Source organism: Heliconius melpomene, chromosome 7, assembly GCF_056956725.1.
Source record: "Heliconius melpomene rosina isolate 202511_hmr_F chromosome 7, ASM5695672v1, whole genome shotgun sequence".
In the NCBI taxonomy this organism is placed as follows: Eukaryota; Metazoa; Arthropoda; class Insecta; order Lepidoptera; family Nymphalidae; genus Heliconius; species Heliconius melpomene.
In genome coordinates this window covers 5,976,973-5,997,303 of record NC_140395.1, presented here as the reverse complement: position 1 = coordinate 5,997,303, position 20,331 = coordinate 5,976,973, and the positions used below count along the sequence as shown (strand labels likewise).

The following is a 20,331-nucleotide window of genomic DNA, read 5'->3' as shown; positions in this document are numbered from 1 at the left end:
TTGAGAGAAAAATACTAATGAATCACTTAAAATTATTAATTACCATTTTGGCCCAGCACCACGAAATCTCACTGTATGTGCGACGATTGAGGTTTCAATTCCCATTGAGGGTAATAAATTATTTTATTTTATTGCTATGGTAAAATTAGAAAGCGCGGTTTTGATTCTTCACGCTATACGCATTGTCTCGACCCTAATGAGATGGGGAAACAAAGAAAAAGGTGAAGAAAAGTGAGATCATGTTAAGTAATCAGGACTTACAAAAAAAAATCTATACGAAAATATGAAAATGCTTAAAAATATAAATTATACTGAAATAGTTTAAATTATAATTTTATTGTCACCCTACGCTATTGGTAAATGTAACGCGTGCGCACGCGCCGCTAAAATTCAAGAATATTTTCGAACGATTTATGTAAACACACGTCTTTACCATATAAATTATAACAATTTACTGCTGTTTACGTATTCTAATTATTATTATTATTGGCTGTCCTTACTAATAATAAACATAAATCAGTTAGAAAATAAGTAGTTGTGCTTACAATAGTTTTGAATTCGATTTATCGTGGTTTTGTTTTGGTTGTTAATTAGTATAACGTTACGAACTAACGGAAAATTTCCGTAAATTTTACGTAAAAAGCCAGGCGTTGAGTTCCGGAAACCAATAGGAAATGTTTAGAAAATTTAATAAAATGTGGGAAACAGAGTGTATTGACACTAGGTTCCCATTGTTTAACCGAGCAGCCTGCTATACAAAAGAAAGCGTAATGTTTTTTTTTTACAACCTTATAAAACCATTAATAACTCAGTGTATCTCCAACACAATTTCACTCGATACATTATGCTGGGCCTGTCGTTTTTCACAAAAGCCTGTTTCGTCTTCCTTTTCGAGCTTCCCCCTATTACGTTATTGCAGAGCAGCGTTGATCAATTGAAACGTGAAATTCAATCTTTTAAATGAAAGGAACATTTTGTATTTGTTAGATTTTATAATTTCAGTGGAATTTTAAGATGGTTTAATGAACGGGATGGTTGATTGTTAAAGTATAATTCTGGAAAATATTTTTAGGTACGAGTATTGGCCCTCATGACGGGTTATGGGTTCTATGCCCACATTTGGGAATGTATTATTTTCATTTCCTCGCTTCTGGTAAAAAGACAAACTACGATGAATTCCACTCAACACCAATATTTAGAAAGCGGAGAAAAGAGTGTCTTAACACAATGTAATATATATGATATACAACATGAAGCTTTAAAAAAATATTTAGCTCTCCCGGTCATACCAACCTGACTATATATTAAAAATAGTATTACCTAAATAAAACTACATACATAAATTATGAAAGCAATACAAAATTAAAAATTATTTGTATATGTAAATGATGTCTGTGCTTCATGATAAATGAATTATATTCATTATTAAAATGCAAATTACCCTTTCCTTCTGTTTTCTTTTGCATATATTAATTTGACATTTCACGGTGAAAGTTTCATATAAATTAGATTAGTTCAAATCCACCTAATGACATTTACATATAAAAATATTGGTATGGTGACATCGGTGTTCTAGTTGGCTTGTGCTTAACTGAAAATGGTTGTGGGTTCGATGCCCATTCCATAAATATTTTACCAACTTAAAGCCGACTGCTCGGCTATCCTGCGGACAGCAGGATAGTCAGAAGGAACCAAAAGCTGTTTATAGGGTTTCTTACCTCAAATACCTTATAATCTTGGTATCCGTCTGTCATTTATGCATAATTTTTGCTGCATTTTGTATGAAATTCGTCAATAATATAAAAAATAAAATGTATAACATTAACATAATATCTATGTCCAACCAAAAGCTTTGACCAATGGATGAGAAAGAAAATGAGTCTTCATTTTGTTGGCACGAGATAAGCCTCTTATTAACAGAAAGTAGTAATTGTGACGGGTGGACGGCAAACCTAATCTGATGTACTATTTTGTCCTGTAAACGTTAATTAAATAGGGAATTATATTAATATGACTTACTTACTACTATTCTATTACTATCGATTGCAAACTAAAACGAGTATTTTCATTTCCTCATTCAAGTAGTAAGATAAAATGCGGCGTTGAGTTCCACCACTCAACAAGCAATATCCCAAAAATTGGGCGGAAAGTGATAAATGGAGTGTCTTTACATTAGATTCCCTGATCTTGGACATGAAAAAATTGTGCTTTTTTTTAAAGACTTAATTTCCCCCGCGTCTCTTGAAGTCCACTTCGATTAGTAACACATATTGTGTGGCGTTGGGTTACACAGACTATCTCGAAACTGGCAAGGAAAGTGTGGAAAAAGCAATCATTCATGGTAAAGACCGCGATTCGTCTTGTTACCTGACCATGGAAATAAAAGTAATTCATTTCTCCGACTAGACATCAACACTGGCCACATCACTGGCCTCCAGTTGGCTTACATCACTAATACGCTTATTTCCAATTGTTTTATGCCGTCGCAAGACTATAACGCAACGGTTGTAGGTTCGATTCCCACTCGAGGAAGTGACATATATGTTTACGTTTATATTTCCATTTATTCGCTCTGGTGTCGAGGCAAAGCGCGGCCCTTTCTGCCTGAGGGGCAGACACGCAATGCCTTCAGAATTTGGCAGAAAGTGAGGATGGAGTGTCTTAACACTAGGTTCCCTCTGCCTACCCTGCTGTGTGCGGTATACTGCGTGAAGCTGATTTTTTTTATTTATAATTTTATTTTTATTATTCAACCATATATTATTTCAAAGCTCAGGTCTATAAATTGGCAGGTTTGGGCGCGATCCAATAGTAATAATTTTACCAAATCGCACTCAACGGACTATATTGTTTACATTTCACAATAAAATGTTAGGTTACGTAAAAGTTTTTATTGTTAATGAATTTGTAACTGCTCCTTACTGTATGTAGGTGATTGATTTATTTTATTGTAGCTTTTGTTTATATGATGAAATATAGTGGGTTCGAATACTGAAACAATATATATTTATATGCTCTGAATTACTTGGTTTCTATTTTTAGTACCAAATATATTTATTTAAATGAGATTTTTTTGTTAAAAAATTGATGAATTACAAATTATTTTTTTTATTTTTTATGAATTAAGCTGTGGGTTAAAGAAACCTAGAAGACCCCCTTCCCATTTTTTTGATAATGCGTCTTAAGTGACGTGACTCGATGTCGCACTTTGGCTGTCAAAGCAAAGAAGAAATGTAAATAATTTAAATATAATAATTCAATGTGACATTAAATTTCATTGAAGAGAGAATCTAAGGAACAGAGGGTCTCATCACTACGCTTTCCCAGTCTAATTCCAGAAACGCCAGGTAACTAAGAACGTCATACGTCCCAAGACTATTTAAAATTTTGGAAACGTCACTGACCAAAAACTAATATAAAAATGTAAAATAATTTAATATAAATGTAAATGTAAAAGTTAATATAATTAATTATAATATGTACTCAAATATACACGACAAATCCGATTAAAGAGTTTCAATCAAAATTTTGTAAAAAAAATCGCGAAAATCAATGATTTAAATATTCAAGAAAAACGTGAAGCTATCTAGGCCACAGCACATAAGAGCATAAATCAATATTAACGTGACATAAACCAAGACCTTTTGTTATTAGGTTAGTACATTTATCATATCGCTTCGTTTACCCCGGCGCGGCACTTTTCGGGGCAGGCTCTTGACAGGTTATATAAAGGATTTCTGGAGGCTTAATTGTTGACTGGCGGAACACAACGTCGCAAAGTGGAAAGCGGAATGTCTTAGCACTAGGGTCTCTGTGCCTACCCTGCCTACATGCGGGATACAGGGTGTACCTGTTTTTACTTACAATAAAGGATAAAAGCCTTACTATCACAATTACTACATGCTTGACTACATAAAATAGTAATTGGTTCAAACTTATCCATGAAAATGTTTATAGTCTTTTAAAGACAGTAACAATAGGTTCTGGTATTTTAAAGAAATGAAGAAAAAACGGAATGTTTCACTTTGTTCTCCGTATCAGCGTAAACGGTAAGGTAATAAATAGTACAGATAAATAGGGTGATATATTTGGGAAGTATGTTCAGTAGTGACGGAAGTTACGAAATGAATGTGGAAAAGCGTATTGCTGCCGGTGACAGTTATAAAATGACTGCATTGATGAGATGGGGAAACGTCAGCATAGCTGCAGCAAAGCAAATATATGCATTTTTAGACTATTATTATATTAGATTGTGTTCCCTAAAATCTTTATCGGTTGTTATTTTTACTACCAAGATTTTCATTTGACAAATTCTTAATTAGAATTTAGTTTTATTTGTTATTTAAAATGCAATTTTAATAATAATTAATTTAAACAAATACAAATTTTACATATTCACATTTTTCTAACTTACAATTTAGTTATACTTTTAATGAAGTGCTTTATTTTATTTATGTGGATAAGTACCTACTATGAAGTCCTAAAAACCTTCTGCTAAAATAAAATTAACTAATACTAATAACAGTACGAACGAAATTATTTTAATTAAATTTAAAATTGATACGTAGCAATGTGAATATTCGCTATTTTATGAAAATTTTACTAAATATCCATTGGACCGATTTTACTGAATTAGCGATTCATGCGGGACTGGACTAAAATCGTTTAAACAATTCAATTGAATTTATTTATTTATTTTTTTTTTTTTTTTTTTATATGGAATAGGCTTGCGTTTGACCGCATCAAGTCTGGTGAACGTTGATGCGGTCTACGGTGGTGCACGCTTGCCTAGAAAATACCTATTCACCCTTTCTTTGAAAACCCCCACATTGTATGTCACAGGAAATACAGATGCCGGCAGTGAGTTCCAATCTCTCGCAGTGCGGATAAAGAATGTAGCCTCAAAGCGTTTCGTTCGTACGGTAGGAATTTCTACCGTGTATGGATGGCGTAAAGCTGTATTTCTGGAAGTTCTGAGGTAAAAAGGGGCTGGGGGAACCAAGCTATGTAAATCATGGGCACACTCCCCGAAGTGTATCCGGTAAAACACAGACAGTGATGCAACCCTACGCCGGTGGCTAAGGCTCTGCAGTTGAGTTTCAACAAGGGTCCCGTCATTGATTAGCCTTCTGGCTCGTCTCTCAACTGACTCTAAGGTCTGTAATTGGTACTTGGCAGAACCATCCCATAAATGAGAGCAGTACTCCATACATGGTCTAACTTGTGCTTTATACAGTGTGAGAAGATGTTGAGGTGTAAAGTACTGTCTCACCTTGGAGAGGACGCCAAGTTTCTTAGCAGCCAACTGAGCTCTGGACTCAATGTAAGATCCAAAGTTAAGAGTCGATGAAAGAGTAATGCCAAGAAGTTCAAGGTGGTCGCTTAACGGTACCGATACATCTTGAAACGAGGGGGATAATTCGAATGGCCTTTTCTTCGCGGTGAACAGACACGCCTGGGTCTTAGTGGCATTAAAACTGACCAAATTAGCATCTCCCCAATCGGAGACTGCTTTGAGGTTCAAATTAAGACGCTCAACCATAGTATCCCTATGCGATTGTATTTCAGGCCCACTTGCAGTTGCTTTAGCCATATAGCGCTCTACAACAGTGCTGTCATCTGCGTACCCAAGAATTCCAGGAATGAGTAAATCATTTATATGGAGCAGGAATAGAGTTGCAGAGAGCACTGACCCTGACTGACTGAGAGAATTTATATAATATTATTAAATTAAAGATATAATATAACAGAGATATAATATACTGAGGCCAGAAGTGGCGCAGGGGTCAAGCGTGCGACTGTAAACACGACAGGTAGTGGGTTTGATTCCCACTCGATGAAATGAAATATTTAGCTCAATGCCTCCGGTATTGGCAGGACGTGGGGAACGCAGTGACAACACAAGGTTCCCCGGTTTCCACTGCTTCGGATCAATCCTTGTTTGAGTGGTAACACATAGATATAAATTCCGTAACTAAACACTAATTATGTCTAAGCTTGAAGGTGATAAAGAAATATTTTAGATTTAGATTTATTCAAATCAGTTCCTAAGGAAAAAAATCTATGAAAGTTGTAATAGGGTCAGTCGAAAGCAGCTGCCGCCCGATATCAACTCAACAAGTGCCGTTGTTCGAAAGACGGAACTTTGTAAGATAAGGGTATTGTCATATAAAATGTATTGTAAAAGTTGTTTATTTACAATATTTTATATAGTAAAAAGAAAAAGCTACTCCATTGTCCGAAAATGGCATTAAAATATTAAAATTATATAATAATTTATAAGTTTATAAATCTTTTATATATCTACACAAAATCCTTTCGTTACTGAGTAACTGGCAGACCTTTTACGTCTTTACCAGCGAGGAAATGAAAATATTAAAAAAAAAATTCCTCGAGTGGGACTCGAACTCAAAACCTATCACATTTACAATCGCACGCCAGTACCACTAAACCACGACTAGCATCGTATTTTCTACCTTCAAATTTTGAATATAAGCGATACGGTTGTATAAAGTAATTCAATAACAAGATTGACATTTTAGTTGTTTGAAACAATAAAAACAATCACCACCACCCCTTTTCGAGGAATATGAAGGCCGTATAACAAAAGTCTCGTCATCTATTATATTGTGTTCAATATAGAGAGAGAAATTCCTAAAATAAAGTAAAATATGAAATATAATTCAAAGTTCCAGATTTAACGCACGCTGGGCCTAAATATTTACATACAATTATAATAGCCATCATGGCTTAATGGCACACTGTAAAAGTGATGATTGTAGGTTCGATACACACTCGAAGGGATAATCAATAAATATTTACATTTTCTCGACCTAAACAATACACACAGCGTTAAGTTCCGCCACACGACACCCAATGTCTTGAATAATTTGGCGGAAATTGAGGAACGGAGTGTCTCAACACGAGATTTTCTTCGTCTACCCAAAAAAATAAAAATATTTTAAAAAGAAAATTTATTGTCTCTTACGCCTGGGCCTTATATTGAATGGTACCGAACCTTCCATCCAAGGAATCGGGGCGTGGCGGAAGTCGACAGCTATCTGTGGATGAGAAGTGGCTTTGTTAGATATTGAACAGACGTTATCTTGTAATACTGACAAGTATATTATAAATGACAAGTGTTATAGAAGACTATTCTGTTACAGTTTATTATAATGTAGGCAGAATTTACTTGGGAACATAGTGTTAAGGCACTCCGTTTTCATTAAGATATTTCCGTAAACCCAATTTTCCCTGAATTCTAGGGAAATTAACACAACGTTGCCTCTTTATCAGAGCGAGGAATTGGAATCCGCCACTCAACATGCACAAACCTCAGGACTCGGAGAGGGGAACAGAATTATCATATTGGGAGCACTAAGCACTAGGTTCCTAGGTTCCCTAGACGCGGGATACACAATTTACACTTAAACATTATATTAAATGCATTATTTATTAATTCCCCGACCACGCTCACTTGTGGAGCTCAGCTCAGAAATTACTTGATACATTCCATCTAAAGCATTCTCCACGTAAACGGTTCCCTCCTGGGACTTGCGAGTTTAGGAGTAATTGCGAGCTAGGCTGTCTACTTCATATTTAAACGACTTTCTACTCAAACTGCATTACTGTTTTATAAAATATGTTTGAGGAGCACTTTTTTAGTATCGTTATGGAGTATTTTAAAGGATTTTCACAGACAAAGGATAATTTTTAAAGGATTTTTTTAAGGATTTATTTTTGTCATATTCGCAATTTTATAATCTTTTTATGGAAATTGTTGTAACTAAATTATTTGAATTATATATGTAGTAGTTTTAGTGTTTTTTAGTGTTTTAGTAGTTATATTTAATACTTTAGTAAAGTTGAGTGGCAGAGCTCAACGCCGCGCTTTGCCTCGACACCAGAGCGAAGAAAATATAAATATAAACGTAAATAAATATTTCACTTCCTCGAGTGGGGATCGAACCCACAACCAACGCGTTACAGTCCCACCCATTATTATAAATAATATCCTAATTTATACTAGGCACAATAAATAATCTCAAGGTAAGCTGATCTTTAAAAAGTTTCTAACAATTAATAAAGTTAAAATGAACTTTATTGAAATATGAAATTCGATATACTAGCGTTCAAAGGTAATTTGATATTGCAGTACAAAATTATACTAAACCCGATTTATGTTTGAAATAGCTATAAATATTTTTGTGATATATTTTCTGTCATAGTTGTTTGATATTTCTTGACGTAGAGGTTGTAAAAGCAAGCTTTGATGTGCATTTTAATATAATAAAACTAGTAGCCGCGCGATACATCGTTGCGTAAAATTTTAAACGTAGTCTCGTTTTCCCACTTTTCGTTGAATTTTAGGGAAATCCTCTTTTAGTACTCCCCTACACTCCCCAAGGACTCTTTATTCCATTTCTGCGTTCTCCGTCGCGTAGTTACGTTACTACAGTAACGGTAACTTCAGGGTAACTTCAGTAACGGTACTACAGTAACTACTATATAATATACAGATTATATATATAATACGTTGTTTTCGAATCTTATATAATATTCCTTGTTTTGTGCAAAGTACGAATTAACTTATGCTATATTATAGATACACTTATGATTTCTTATTATGTGGGCAAGTTTTAATTATTATGGATAATAAGGTTTCGCCTCCTGGTCGCTTCGCCCGCTGAAATTATGAATAAAAAAAATATTTTTTTTAAAGGAATTGATGTCCTATTCTACAATACAAATTGATAATATCCTTTTTTAGTATATAAATATGTTTTAACTCTAGGTTATTTATCCCCGACTGCTAAGTAAGAGTTATTTGTATATTAAAAAGATTTACTTTTAAAATAATACAAACCACAATAATATAGCAATTGTAATACAACGTTCTCAATTCGAAATCGTGCTTCCTTAGCTCGACTCTGAACTAATATTAGCAAGCTCATATCCGCTTCCTCTACGGGAACACTGTTTAACAGGTTTCTACTAGCATTTGAAGAAAGTAAACAAAGATCGAATTCATTTATATTACAGAAAAATAGATATGCAATAGTAAATGGGGTCGTCGTGACGGCCGTGGGTTCGATTCCCACTAGGGGAATATGACATATTTAATATTTTCATTTCCTCCCTTTCGTAACAAGGTTTTACTTTAAGCACAGTGTTAAGTTCTGCCACTCAACATGCTATTCCATCGTCAATTTCTTTACTTATTATATTATTTTAGTAGCTTTAGCGTTTTCACACGGTCTAACAATCACACTTGATGAGATACAGCCTAGAGACAGACATACTGACAGCGCAGTCTTAGTACCTAATAGCGTAACGTTTTACCCTTTGAGTACGGAACCCTAATAATTTATTTCCCCAGGTGGGCATCGAAGTCACAAACATGATATTTACATTTTTTTATGTCATGACATGCATGACATAAAAACATTATATACCATATAAAAAACGTCAAAATACAATAATAGTTTTTGAGGCCGCATTGCAGGCGCTGGCGCGTGACCAAAATGCATAAGACCCTGGTACATGATACGATGAGAATAATTGAATTTTAATTCTGAATTTCAATTTAACAAGACGCCATAATGGTGAGGTTAAGCACCTGACAATGCTTGCGAGGTTTGTGAGTTTGATTCCCGTTTGGAGGAAGGTGTTTTCGATTATTTAAAATATTCGGCTTTATTTGGTATCCGTATGGTACCGACTTTTTATATTTAAAGTATGTAAAGTGAAGAACAAAACGATTTCTCGCTTGATATTTTTTATGATGCAAAAGATAGAGCAGTCTTACCTTATATTTCTTTAGCTTCTTACTGTAGCATAGTACCTAGGTAGAGGGAAAACCTATTTTTAAGACATTCGGTTTTTCACGCTATATTTTGAGGGGCGTAAATCAACGCCGCCCTTTGCCTTGACACCAGAGCGAATAAATGGAAATATTACATTTAAATAAATAATAAATTCACTAAATTTCAAAAAGTTTTTCACTTTTTCTTCAATTTTTGAAACAATCATAGAGAGGTTTACCAGGGGGAGCCTGGCCTCTAGCTTTGAACAAATCTGTTCGTGTAAAGAATTTTTATTAATAATATTTTTCGAGTGGGCACGGACCATCTGGCCCCGCTTATCCGTACGCCCATATACGCTACGCTACGACGTCTACTTCTCATCTATGTCTTAAATGTGACAATAAAATACATATATAAAATTCGAACCTACAACCACTATTAAACTAATAATACCTTAAAATTAAGCTTTTAGTTTAAATATAACAGTACTAGCGGCCCGCTCGCGGTTTCACCCGCGTGAACTATGTTATTATTAATTTCTGTCTCCATGACTACGTCCTAGTGACGTCTATGCATAATTTGAGACTCCTAACATTTGTAGTAACGAAGTTTCATACAAACTTTCGACCCCAAAAACAACCCCTTAGAAATCGAATATTGCAAATTCCCGTCTTAGCGAGCACCTACGTCCTATAAGTAACGCCTATGCAAAATTTGAGATTCCTAGCACTTTTAGTTTCTGAGATTTCGTGATGAGTGAGTGACCTTTCGATTTTATATATATAGATAACTAAATATGACACAATATAAATATATGCATCAACAGACACACCTCTCAAGTCGATGATGAATCATTATTCACTGCATGCACTATGACGTCAATACGTGTTTACTGTTTTGAGTTTAGTTTGTGCTAATTTTGAAACCAGTGCATTTCGAAGGCATTAAGGTAAGCTTATAGAAGTTAAATTTTATATTGTTAAAAGAAATTTTGAAGCCGTAAAATAGTATTTTTATTAAACATATTGATATAGGCACGACAAATGATAAGTTCCTTTTGTAGAAAATCTAAAACTAAAGATGTCGTTTGGGACAGTCACTCTGTATGCTAATAAGATAAAGGCTTCGAAGATTTACTAAAATGCTCTTTATCTATATATGTCGTGAACGAAATATATATATATATATTATAGCTTCACGGTGATCATTTCATCATCACATTTGCATGCCTAGAAGGAACCAAGAGAATTAAACAGTCCAGTTCACACACAGCTCATTTTTCAAACTTTGCATGGAGGATATTGGATGTAGCCGTCGAGCTTTATCTTATTTACCAAAGCGATAAAATTAAAATAGCACATTTCCCCGAATGGGAATTAAACTTGGGTACAACCATCGCGTTTACAGTCAAACGCGGTGTTGCTGTACCGCCCAAGGATTAAGATTTCTTCTTATAACTCGTTATGAAGTAATTCGAAATGAGTACTAATACTAATATTAAGCTAAGAGTTTATTTGCTTGAACACGCCAATCTCAGGAACTACTTGTTCGTATTGTTATTTCAAAAAATATTTTGTGTTGAATAGTCCATGTAATCATCATCACATAATGTACAAGTTAATCATGCCCTATGACACAATCATGTCACCTATGGCACATAGGATGAGTCATAGGTGACACAAAACTTTTAGTTATTACTATTTGAAGAGAGCAACCTTGGGGTTATCGAGGACAACGATGCAGATAAAAATTTAGCTCTAATATAGAAATAAAACTTATAGTACCCTTACTTCGAAACTAAATCAATTGATTTTAGAGAGTAAAATAGGGTAATGAAACTTTAACCATCATCCTTATATAATATATTCAGAATTTCACTTTGCATAGTTATAGTCATAATATGCAATATATGGAAATCCACTTCTACTCCGTGTACTTTAAAGGTTTTAAAAAGAAATTTTATGGACATTAACCAGCTCGTATGTAAAAGCTTTCTATTCTTATGCTAAGTTATAAATTATGTTATTTTTTAATATTCCCTTTAGTGACTTATAAAAAAAATATTATACTAATGGCTAGAAGAACTCACTTGTGACATAATGATTAGAAGAATTAAAACTGATAAGACATATAGTGTCTTTTTATTTTGTTAAGTAGAGGGAACCTAGTATTTCTTAGACACTGTGAGTTAAGAGGCGTAACTCAACACCGCACTTTAATTTAGTAGAAGACCATAATAAAAATAATTGACTCACGATGGGCCTATATATTGTAACATTTCTATTTTGATTACATCGACAACACTCTGTGCACAAGGTACATACGACCCAGTGACCATGTCTCCCTAACCAGATATTTCATCTGGTATCAAACAAAGCTGTGTCATGTCAGCTTAATTGATCAATTTACATCTGGATAGCTGTCCCCAACGTCTGAAATTGACGAACTTGTGATCGTAGCGTCTGATACCCATATATTAAGGACATTACTTGCTGGGCTTCAGAAGAAAATGGATTTGGATACAGGATCAAAATAAAATTGGAACTTTTTTGCAAAAACGTTTTTTTGGGTCCATTGTCCCACTAAATTTAAATTCTATAAATTTGTCAAAAGTACTTTAAATTGAACCAGTTGGACACCAAAATAATACCTACATATAGATAGACTAAGAAATGCTAACGACATCAAACTTCACAAACCGCGAACTAATTATGGCAAAAAGAATATAATGTTTGAAGGTGCCTATTTATATAATAAACTACCAAAGGATATTAAAGAATCAAAATCAACATCTAAATTTAAAAGACTTCTTAAAAGTTACGTAAAAAATGTAATGTCTATACATATTCCTTAACATAATGACAACACTTCTCGCATAATAAAAAAAAATAAAAAAATAAAATACACTTAGCTTAAAATAATATATTACAAGTTAATACAATAATAATACACACACACACATATATATATATATATATAATATTTAAAAAAATAATAATAATAATAATAAAAAAATAAAAAATAATAATAATAATAAAAAAATAAAAAATAATAATAATAATAAAATAACATTAAAAAAGTAACAACAAAAATAGTAATATAAACATAAAGAATACTAAAATAAAAACCCTAAAAAATATATGTGAATAATGTAAAACGAGTAAATAAAATATCTTCACACTAATACAATGATTACTAAGCGGCACTTCCAGCGGATCTTATTCCTTTGCTATCTTATAATAACTACCCTACATTTTGTTTGTATAAGCATTAATTTACTAACTTAGCGCAATGTACCCGTCAAATTATTATTGTACTACTGTCTCATGTAAGTGAATTTATTCTTATGAGAAATAAATGTCTTAAACCAGACATATAAACAAAAATATATAACATACATACGTAAAGATACTTTCTTTTCACTCTCTTAACTCCCAATATAATACTCATCCATCTATAAAACTTTGAAAAAATAAACTTTAATAAAATATATCTAGCAGATCTTTAAATTTTATAATTCAGGTCTTTGTACCATTAAGTATATACAATTCCCTGCTTTTGTGAGATAAAGTGCGGGGTTAAGTTCCGCTCATCATGTAACATTTTGAAATCGGGTGGAAAATGTAGAACGAAGTGCACGACGCTAATTTCACGAAACAGAAATGAACGAGTAATGTTTAGGCATGAACGAACTCCTTTTAAATTAAATAGGTTAACATTTCCATCAACAAAGAGTTTCGTATTGTGTGATTACTTCCTTGCTTTTTATAATTTCCACCCGACTATTTATTGGTGGAAATACAAGCATGCACCTTTGTGAGTTCAGCGTATTCCTTAATGGGCCCTCTTCGCTCTTGCTATACTTGGCGTACTCTGGCGTTATTCTGGTTTAAGCTTGAAGCTGCCAAAAATCATGAGATGTCAGCTCATTCTTATTAGAGTAGAAATCTTTAGATCTTACGCAGGTCTATAAATAAATTTAAGCATCACTTGCATATATTAAGTACTGCCAATTAATTTGGTAGTTTTCTTAGAAGTATACCTAACAGGAAATGCGTCATGATGAACTAGCTAATGATTGTAAGGGCTCGGTAGTCGGTACTTTAAAATGTGTCAGAGAAACTAATTTTGGATGAATATTTGTTCATAGGTAAAATTGTATGGAGGTAGGTTGTTATTTCAAAATGTATAATATTGTTAGAAAACGGAAGCGGTTAACGTTTTTAAAATAAACACGATAAAAATACATACCGTCTATATGTTTCCAACGTACTCGGACAGAGGTTCCACGTAATTACAATAAGTCACATATATCACTCAATAACAACACTACACACTAGATACCTTCCAATCAGGGCTTCCGCCTACAAGCAACTGTTCCCGTTTGACACAATTCCACTGCTTTTATTGTCTTTTTCACCTAAATCTACCCACTTTTACACTTGTACGCTAACACTATATTTTTTTTTTTTACTTAATACCCTTTTTTACCCAATTAACACGCAATGACTCGAGAATTCGGGGGAAAGTGGGCAACAGAGTGTCTTAACACTAGGTTCCCTTTGCCTACTTTATTATATGCGGGATACAGCGTGAAGCTATAGTGTATTGTATAATATTTTTTCCCAACTATAACGCATTCGTAACACGATACAGCGAGAAAGTTTAGAACGTACCGGGCGCACTTCTCGATTGACGTCAGCGCCATTTCAAAACAATAAATCTGACATCACATGTCGAAACTGTTTCTGAAGCTTTACAAATTCGACCTCTTTTAAATTTTATCTCAGTTTAAAATATTGATATATTGTAGATGAGTTATTATTTGTGGCTAATGTTATATTTGTATGAGATTAGGGAGTTCAAATTCGTACGAAAAACGAAAAGTAAAGATGTTAAAACATTAACAACTTTCTAACTTACCTTAACATGTCTCCCATATCGTAGTGTAAGCCAAAAGAAATTTATATTCAAACCACACTTTTAATATAAAAGTAAAGAATGACAGTAAAACAAATAAATAAACCAAAAAACACAGACAAAATAAGTATAATTAATAAATACAAAAACGAATTAAAATTAAAATGTTGAAACAATTGCAACAAAAAATATTACTTGTTTCTTGAAATGTTGTTTTTCTTTACAGGAATTGTCAACCGAGGAGACTCGTTCCGTCGACGTCGTTCCCGATCAGGGAGCCTAGCTCCATCATCACCCGCCCAATCTGCACCAGAGTCTCAAGAACGAAAACCAGTGGCCTGCCACCGCGTGGCCATGGTGGGAGCACCAGGCGTAGGCAAGACTGCCCTCATCAGCCAGTTCCAGACAAGTGAATGTATTAACGCGTATGATAGGCAAAGAGGTATAGTTGTTTAACGTTTTATTCATTTACGTGCAAACATTGGTTATTAACAAAATATATAGGTGTCGATTGTACATTTGTTAATATACATTTATTTATTTTTCACTTTTTAATTTTAAGTAAAGTGAAAAAAACTTATTTATACTTAATTTATGATGAAGAACTTTGAAGAAACTGGACTTAATTCATAAATTAAAATATAACTACATTTTAAAAAATTATTCTAGACCTCATCTAACCACTAGAAGAGCTGAAGTCACTTTATTTTATAACAACATAGTTTAAGGTATAACCTCTTTAATCAACGGACCTTTTGAATAATACCCAATTTAAAATGAACAAGCATCGCCCGAGAAAGCAGAGGAATTACATATTAAATGGCGGAACTAAACGCCGCATACATTGCGAATATACCACAAAAAAGACTCCACACAAAAGATAAATGAAATAATTTACTGAAATACAGTATAAACGAGCTTAAACTTCGTTTTCCACTAGAAAAACAGGACAAAGCCGTTAATTATTCCAGCTCCAAGGAAAATGAAAACGACTCCTCTTTTTGTTTGCAGCAACATTAGCACTGTATCGTATAAAGGAAGTTGGAATTTGCACCCCTTTTGAACTTTCACCCTGAATTGTTATTTCATCCGCAACTCATATCAGTTTATTGTTTGTAAACATAATTTTAAAAGGATTATGTCGTATTTGTAAAGTTTCTGAATGTAGACATAGTAGTCGTGGGTTCGATACCCAGATTCGTATACGCAAGATCAGTCTTGGCGAAGGGGTACAAGTGAAACTGTAAACGCAAAAGGTTGTGTATTCGATTACCACTTGAGTAAATTAAATATTTCATATTTTTATCTCTTTGCACTGGTGGCCAGGTAAAGCACGGCTGTGAGTTTCGTCACTCAACACTCCTACATAATTCGGCGGAATATGGTGAACGTTCACGGGTTCCGTTCCTTCCGCCGTTGTTCGTTCCGTCGGGTCTCAACAGCAGGTTCCCAGGTTCCATTTGTCAATCCTGCTATGTCCGGACTGCAGTGTGAAGCTAAAATAAAATATACGCAAGAGTGTAATAAAAGAAAAACAATAAAAACCAAATCCGAGAAAATCTCAAGGCTGATCCAGTGTAATTACACTAAAAATTGGCTAGAACAACATTTTATTACTTGCACTAAAACAAGCAAACGTCGATACTATCAAAGGAGGAACAAACTGAACACTCGTAAATCGCAGTTAAATAAATCTTTGCAATTGAAATTTAATGCGGTGATTTAGAATCATGATTTTATAGGGTGGGATCGTGGATTTTGTATAATTGATGAGTATATCGACGTTTGGTTACATTATAAGGCCACATGGCCCAGGGTTACAAAGTGTGATTGTAAAAGCAACAGGTTGTGGCTTCGATTCCGGTTTGAGAAAATAAAATATGTAATATTTTTATTACCCGGCATTGATAACGAGGTAAAAATCGCGGCGTTAAGCTCTGCCACGCGATTTTGATTTTGGCTCGATTTTCTTTAACAAAGTTTTATTATATTGTCTCGCTCTGATAACAAAACAACGATCGATATTAAGGTCCTCCACTCATGACGTAATGCTCCGAAAATTAGGTGGTAAGTAGAGAATGGAGTGTCTTAACACTAGGTTCCCTCGGCGTAGCCTACTGTGTATGCTGGATACAGGGTAAAGTTATATATTTTTGTTCGTTCCAAATATTTTCCTTTTAAGCGACCATGGCACAATGTAACGCCATTTTACCGTAAACGCGGTAGTTATAGGTTCGAACTCCGCCCACCAATCTTAATATATTATTTAAAAATACATAAAAATATAAAAAACATACGCTCGGACGACTCGCAATCCTTATACTTTTTATGTATAAATAATTTTTTTTCAACTTTGCGTTTTATCCCACTCAACACATTTTCTCTTAACAGAACGGGAAAATAAAAAAAACTTCGTTCCCCCTACTTCCCCCACGCTGCCTCATACATTCATAATAAATAGGTATTGACAAAAAATACCGTATAGCAAAAAAAGTGCCTGCGAAATAAATCCGTTAATTAACAATCAAGTTGAATATTGAAAACCATTTAAATTTTTAAAAGCTTTCCGACTTTATTAAGCTCTTTATTAATTTATGTGCCTGTTGAGAAAATCTTTTCCTTTGAAATATTTCTTTTTAATTCATCATACTTGGGCACTTGGAAATATATAAATATGTATATTAATGGTATTAAATTTTAAAGTAAAAGTTTGTATTAGAATAAAACTATTTTTTTTTAGTTTAGAGTCGACATAGGGAACCTTGTGTTATAACCATCCGTTCAATACTTGCCAGCCAATTTTCGAAACATAACGTGTTTGGTTCTCAGAGTTCAGTTGTTACCAGATCCAATAATTATTTGCCCCAAGTAAAAATCGAACTCACAACCCTTGCATTTAGTCACACGCTTGTGCCCCTGCACGACGACGGTATATAAAATTAATGTTGTTTAAAATGTACAGCCGTAAGCAATTTACTCTGTTAGCAGGAATTATGATCCTGAGGGCCTGTAATAAGTAAGCGTTGTTTCTACAAAAACTTGAGCATTTACTGGTACATTTGGCGTTCCTTTTTATTATACTTGTATATTGTACAGAGGCCACACTTTTCCTTTATATAAAACTTGATGATGACTTGATTTTTGAGTTGGTTTTCTCTATCTCAGTTTCATGCTTTAACGAGCTAATAGCAGGGTAGACAGAGGGAACCCAGTGTTAAGACTCTCCGCTCTCCATTTTTCGGCTTAATCCGGAGGCATTGCGTGTTGAGTGGCGGAATTCAACGCCGCACTTTGCCTCGACGCCTAACAAAGAAATGAAAATATTAAATATTTTATTGCCTCTAGTAGGAATCGAACCCACAACCTGTCGCGTTTACACACATGAAATAAATGAAAATATTTAGAAAAGTATCAAAATTCGAACTCGATCCCTCGCCTCTCGAAAACAGTCAATATCTATATATATAAAAGGACTTGTCCTCACTGACTGAGGTAAGACGCGCGCACAGCCGAAACCGCTGTGCGTAGAAACGTGAAATTTGGACAGATGTTTACTTTCGTAATCTGGACATCCACTAAGAAGGGATTTTGAAAAATTTTGACTCTAAAGGGGTGAAATAGGGCTTCAAAGTTTGTATGGAAAAAAATTTAAATCGGCACTGATTTTTATAAAATTTTAAATTTAGATTTTTAAAAGTATTTAATTGAACACGTGTTTCATCGTTTTCTAGAATTCTCCCCCTAAGGGTGCAAATAAGAGTTTCAAAGTTTGTATAGAATTTTTTTTAAATCGGCACCAATTTTTATAAAATTTGAAATTCAGACTCTTAAAAGTATTTAATTGAACACATGTTTCATGGTTTTCTAGAATTCACCCCCTAAGGGTGCAAATAAGGGGTTGAAAGTTTGTATGGAAAAATCCTTTAATCGCCACCGATTTTTATAAAATTTGAAATTTAGACTCTTAAAAATATTTCATTGAACACATGTTTCGTGGTTTATTAGAATTCACCCCTAATTACGCAAGCGAAGCTGCGCGCGTCCGCTAGTATATTATATTACCAATAGTGATTTTATTTCAAAATAAAATTTAAAACGTCGCCTTTGTTTTCCAAGTATTCTCAAAGTCAAAGAATGAATATATAACATTGTAATAAAACATGAATATTTTGTGTTGTACGAAACAGGAAATAGAGACTCAATATCCGGTAGAAACTTTGTTCTTGTTTATTTTAGATACATTTTTCCTATTAAATTGAAAAATCTGTTATATTATTAGTATTTCAACTAAACTAAATAACGAAACCCGTTCATGACGCTACGGCACAGCATCCGATGGTTCTGGGTTCGATTCACAGACAGGGGAAAGAACTATTTACATTCCCACCTCTGGTAACAAGGCAAAACGCGCTAAACTTGTCACGATAACTTGATGGAAAATCTTGATGGAAGAGTGTCTCAACACCTACCCTGCTATAAATAAGGAACTGCGAGATACTATGTGAAGCTAATAAATATATTTGCTTATTTTTAACAAATATAATTAGCACACTAGTTATGTCAGTATAAGAAAGTATTGATATCGATTTATATATCACACGTACAAGTCCAAATTCTATAGAGTCATCAGAATTTGACATATGAGGGTCGACAATAACTCGATAATGCCTTATCATACTTCTCTTTGGAAAGATTTATTATCTATTTAATAGATACATCGATGAAAAAATCTATCTATACTTATTAGTATGTTATACTAAATATTATAAAGCTAAATAGTTAGTTTGGTTGAAAGCAGTTATCTCGGTAACTACGTGTTCTACGTGTGTTTTTAATAAAACCTAAAGGAATATTGACGAGTGAAGTCACGACGCAACGCTAGTAATGTCTATAAATAAAGAATTAAGACAAAAGTTACACTTTTTAATTTTTCCATTTATAAAGAAAAAATGAGATTGGATAAAAAATAACAAAGGCTTAAAAATTCAATTAATGTTGTAAAAGTTAAGTAAAAGAATAGCTTTTAGAAGAACTTCCTCTCTGTACATATTGGGGTGGATATTTTAGGGATTTGACTTTTGGCGACATTTTAATATAAAGTTTTTAAAAGGGTCTATGTTCATATAGGATAAGTTAGCTTTCAGATGTAAATATTGTTATTTTTTGTTGTAAATCAAGTATATTTATACGTGTAAGCGCGACGGTTGAGGGTTCAACTCCCACTCTGGGGAATTAAATATTTAATATTCCCTCGATAATTCAGCAGAAAATGGGGAACCTGATTTAATGGGTACAGAGTGTCTTAACACTATGCGCTGCTCAGGTTCCTTCCGCCTACCCTGCTAACTGCGGGATATAACATCGGGATCCTTAACATTTATTTTATAATCGATACAATTTACATTTGAAGTAAACTATACTATAAGTTTAACTCAAGATTAGAACACCGTTTCAAGATGTCGTCGGAATTTGTAACTTTTAATTAGTCCCTGGGAAGCAATTAGAAATAGAAACTTTAAGAAAGTATTTTTTATTCAAATTCTGTTTTTACTAACCTATATACCTATTTCTTCTAAATAGATATTATTAATGCGATAATTTATTA

General features: G+C 33.7%; 1 protein-coding gene across 1 annotated transcript in view; it reads left to right on the top strand.

The window, feature by feature from the left end:
- Rgk3 (Rad, Gem/Kir family member 3) overlaps positions 1-20,331 on the top strand; it is an 85,344-nt gene that overhangs the window by 46,577 nt on the left and 18,436 nt on the right. The window contains exon 2 of the mRNA XM_085187638.1: positions 14,953-15,168. Coding sequence (XP_085043764.1) covers positions 14,953-15,168 — 216 coding nt within the window. The remainder of the gene's footprint in view (positions 1-14,952; positions 15,169-20,331) is intronic.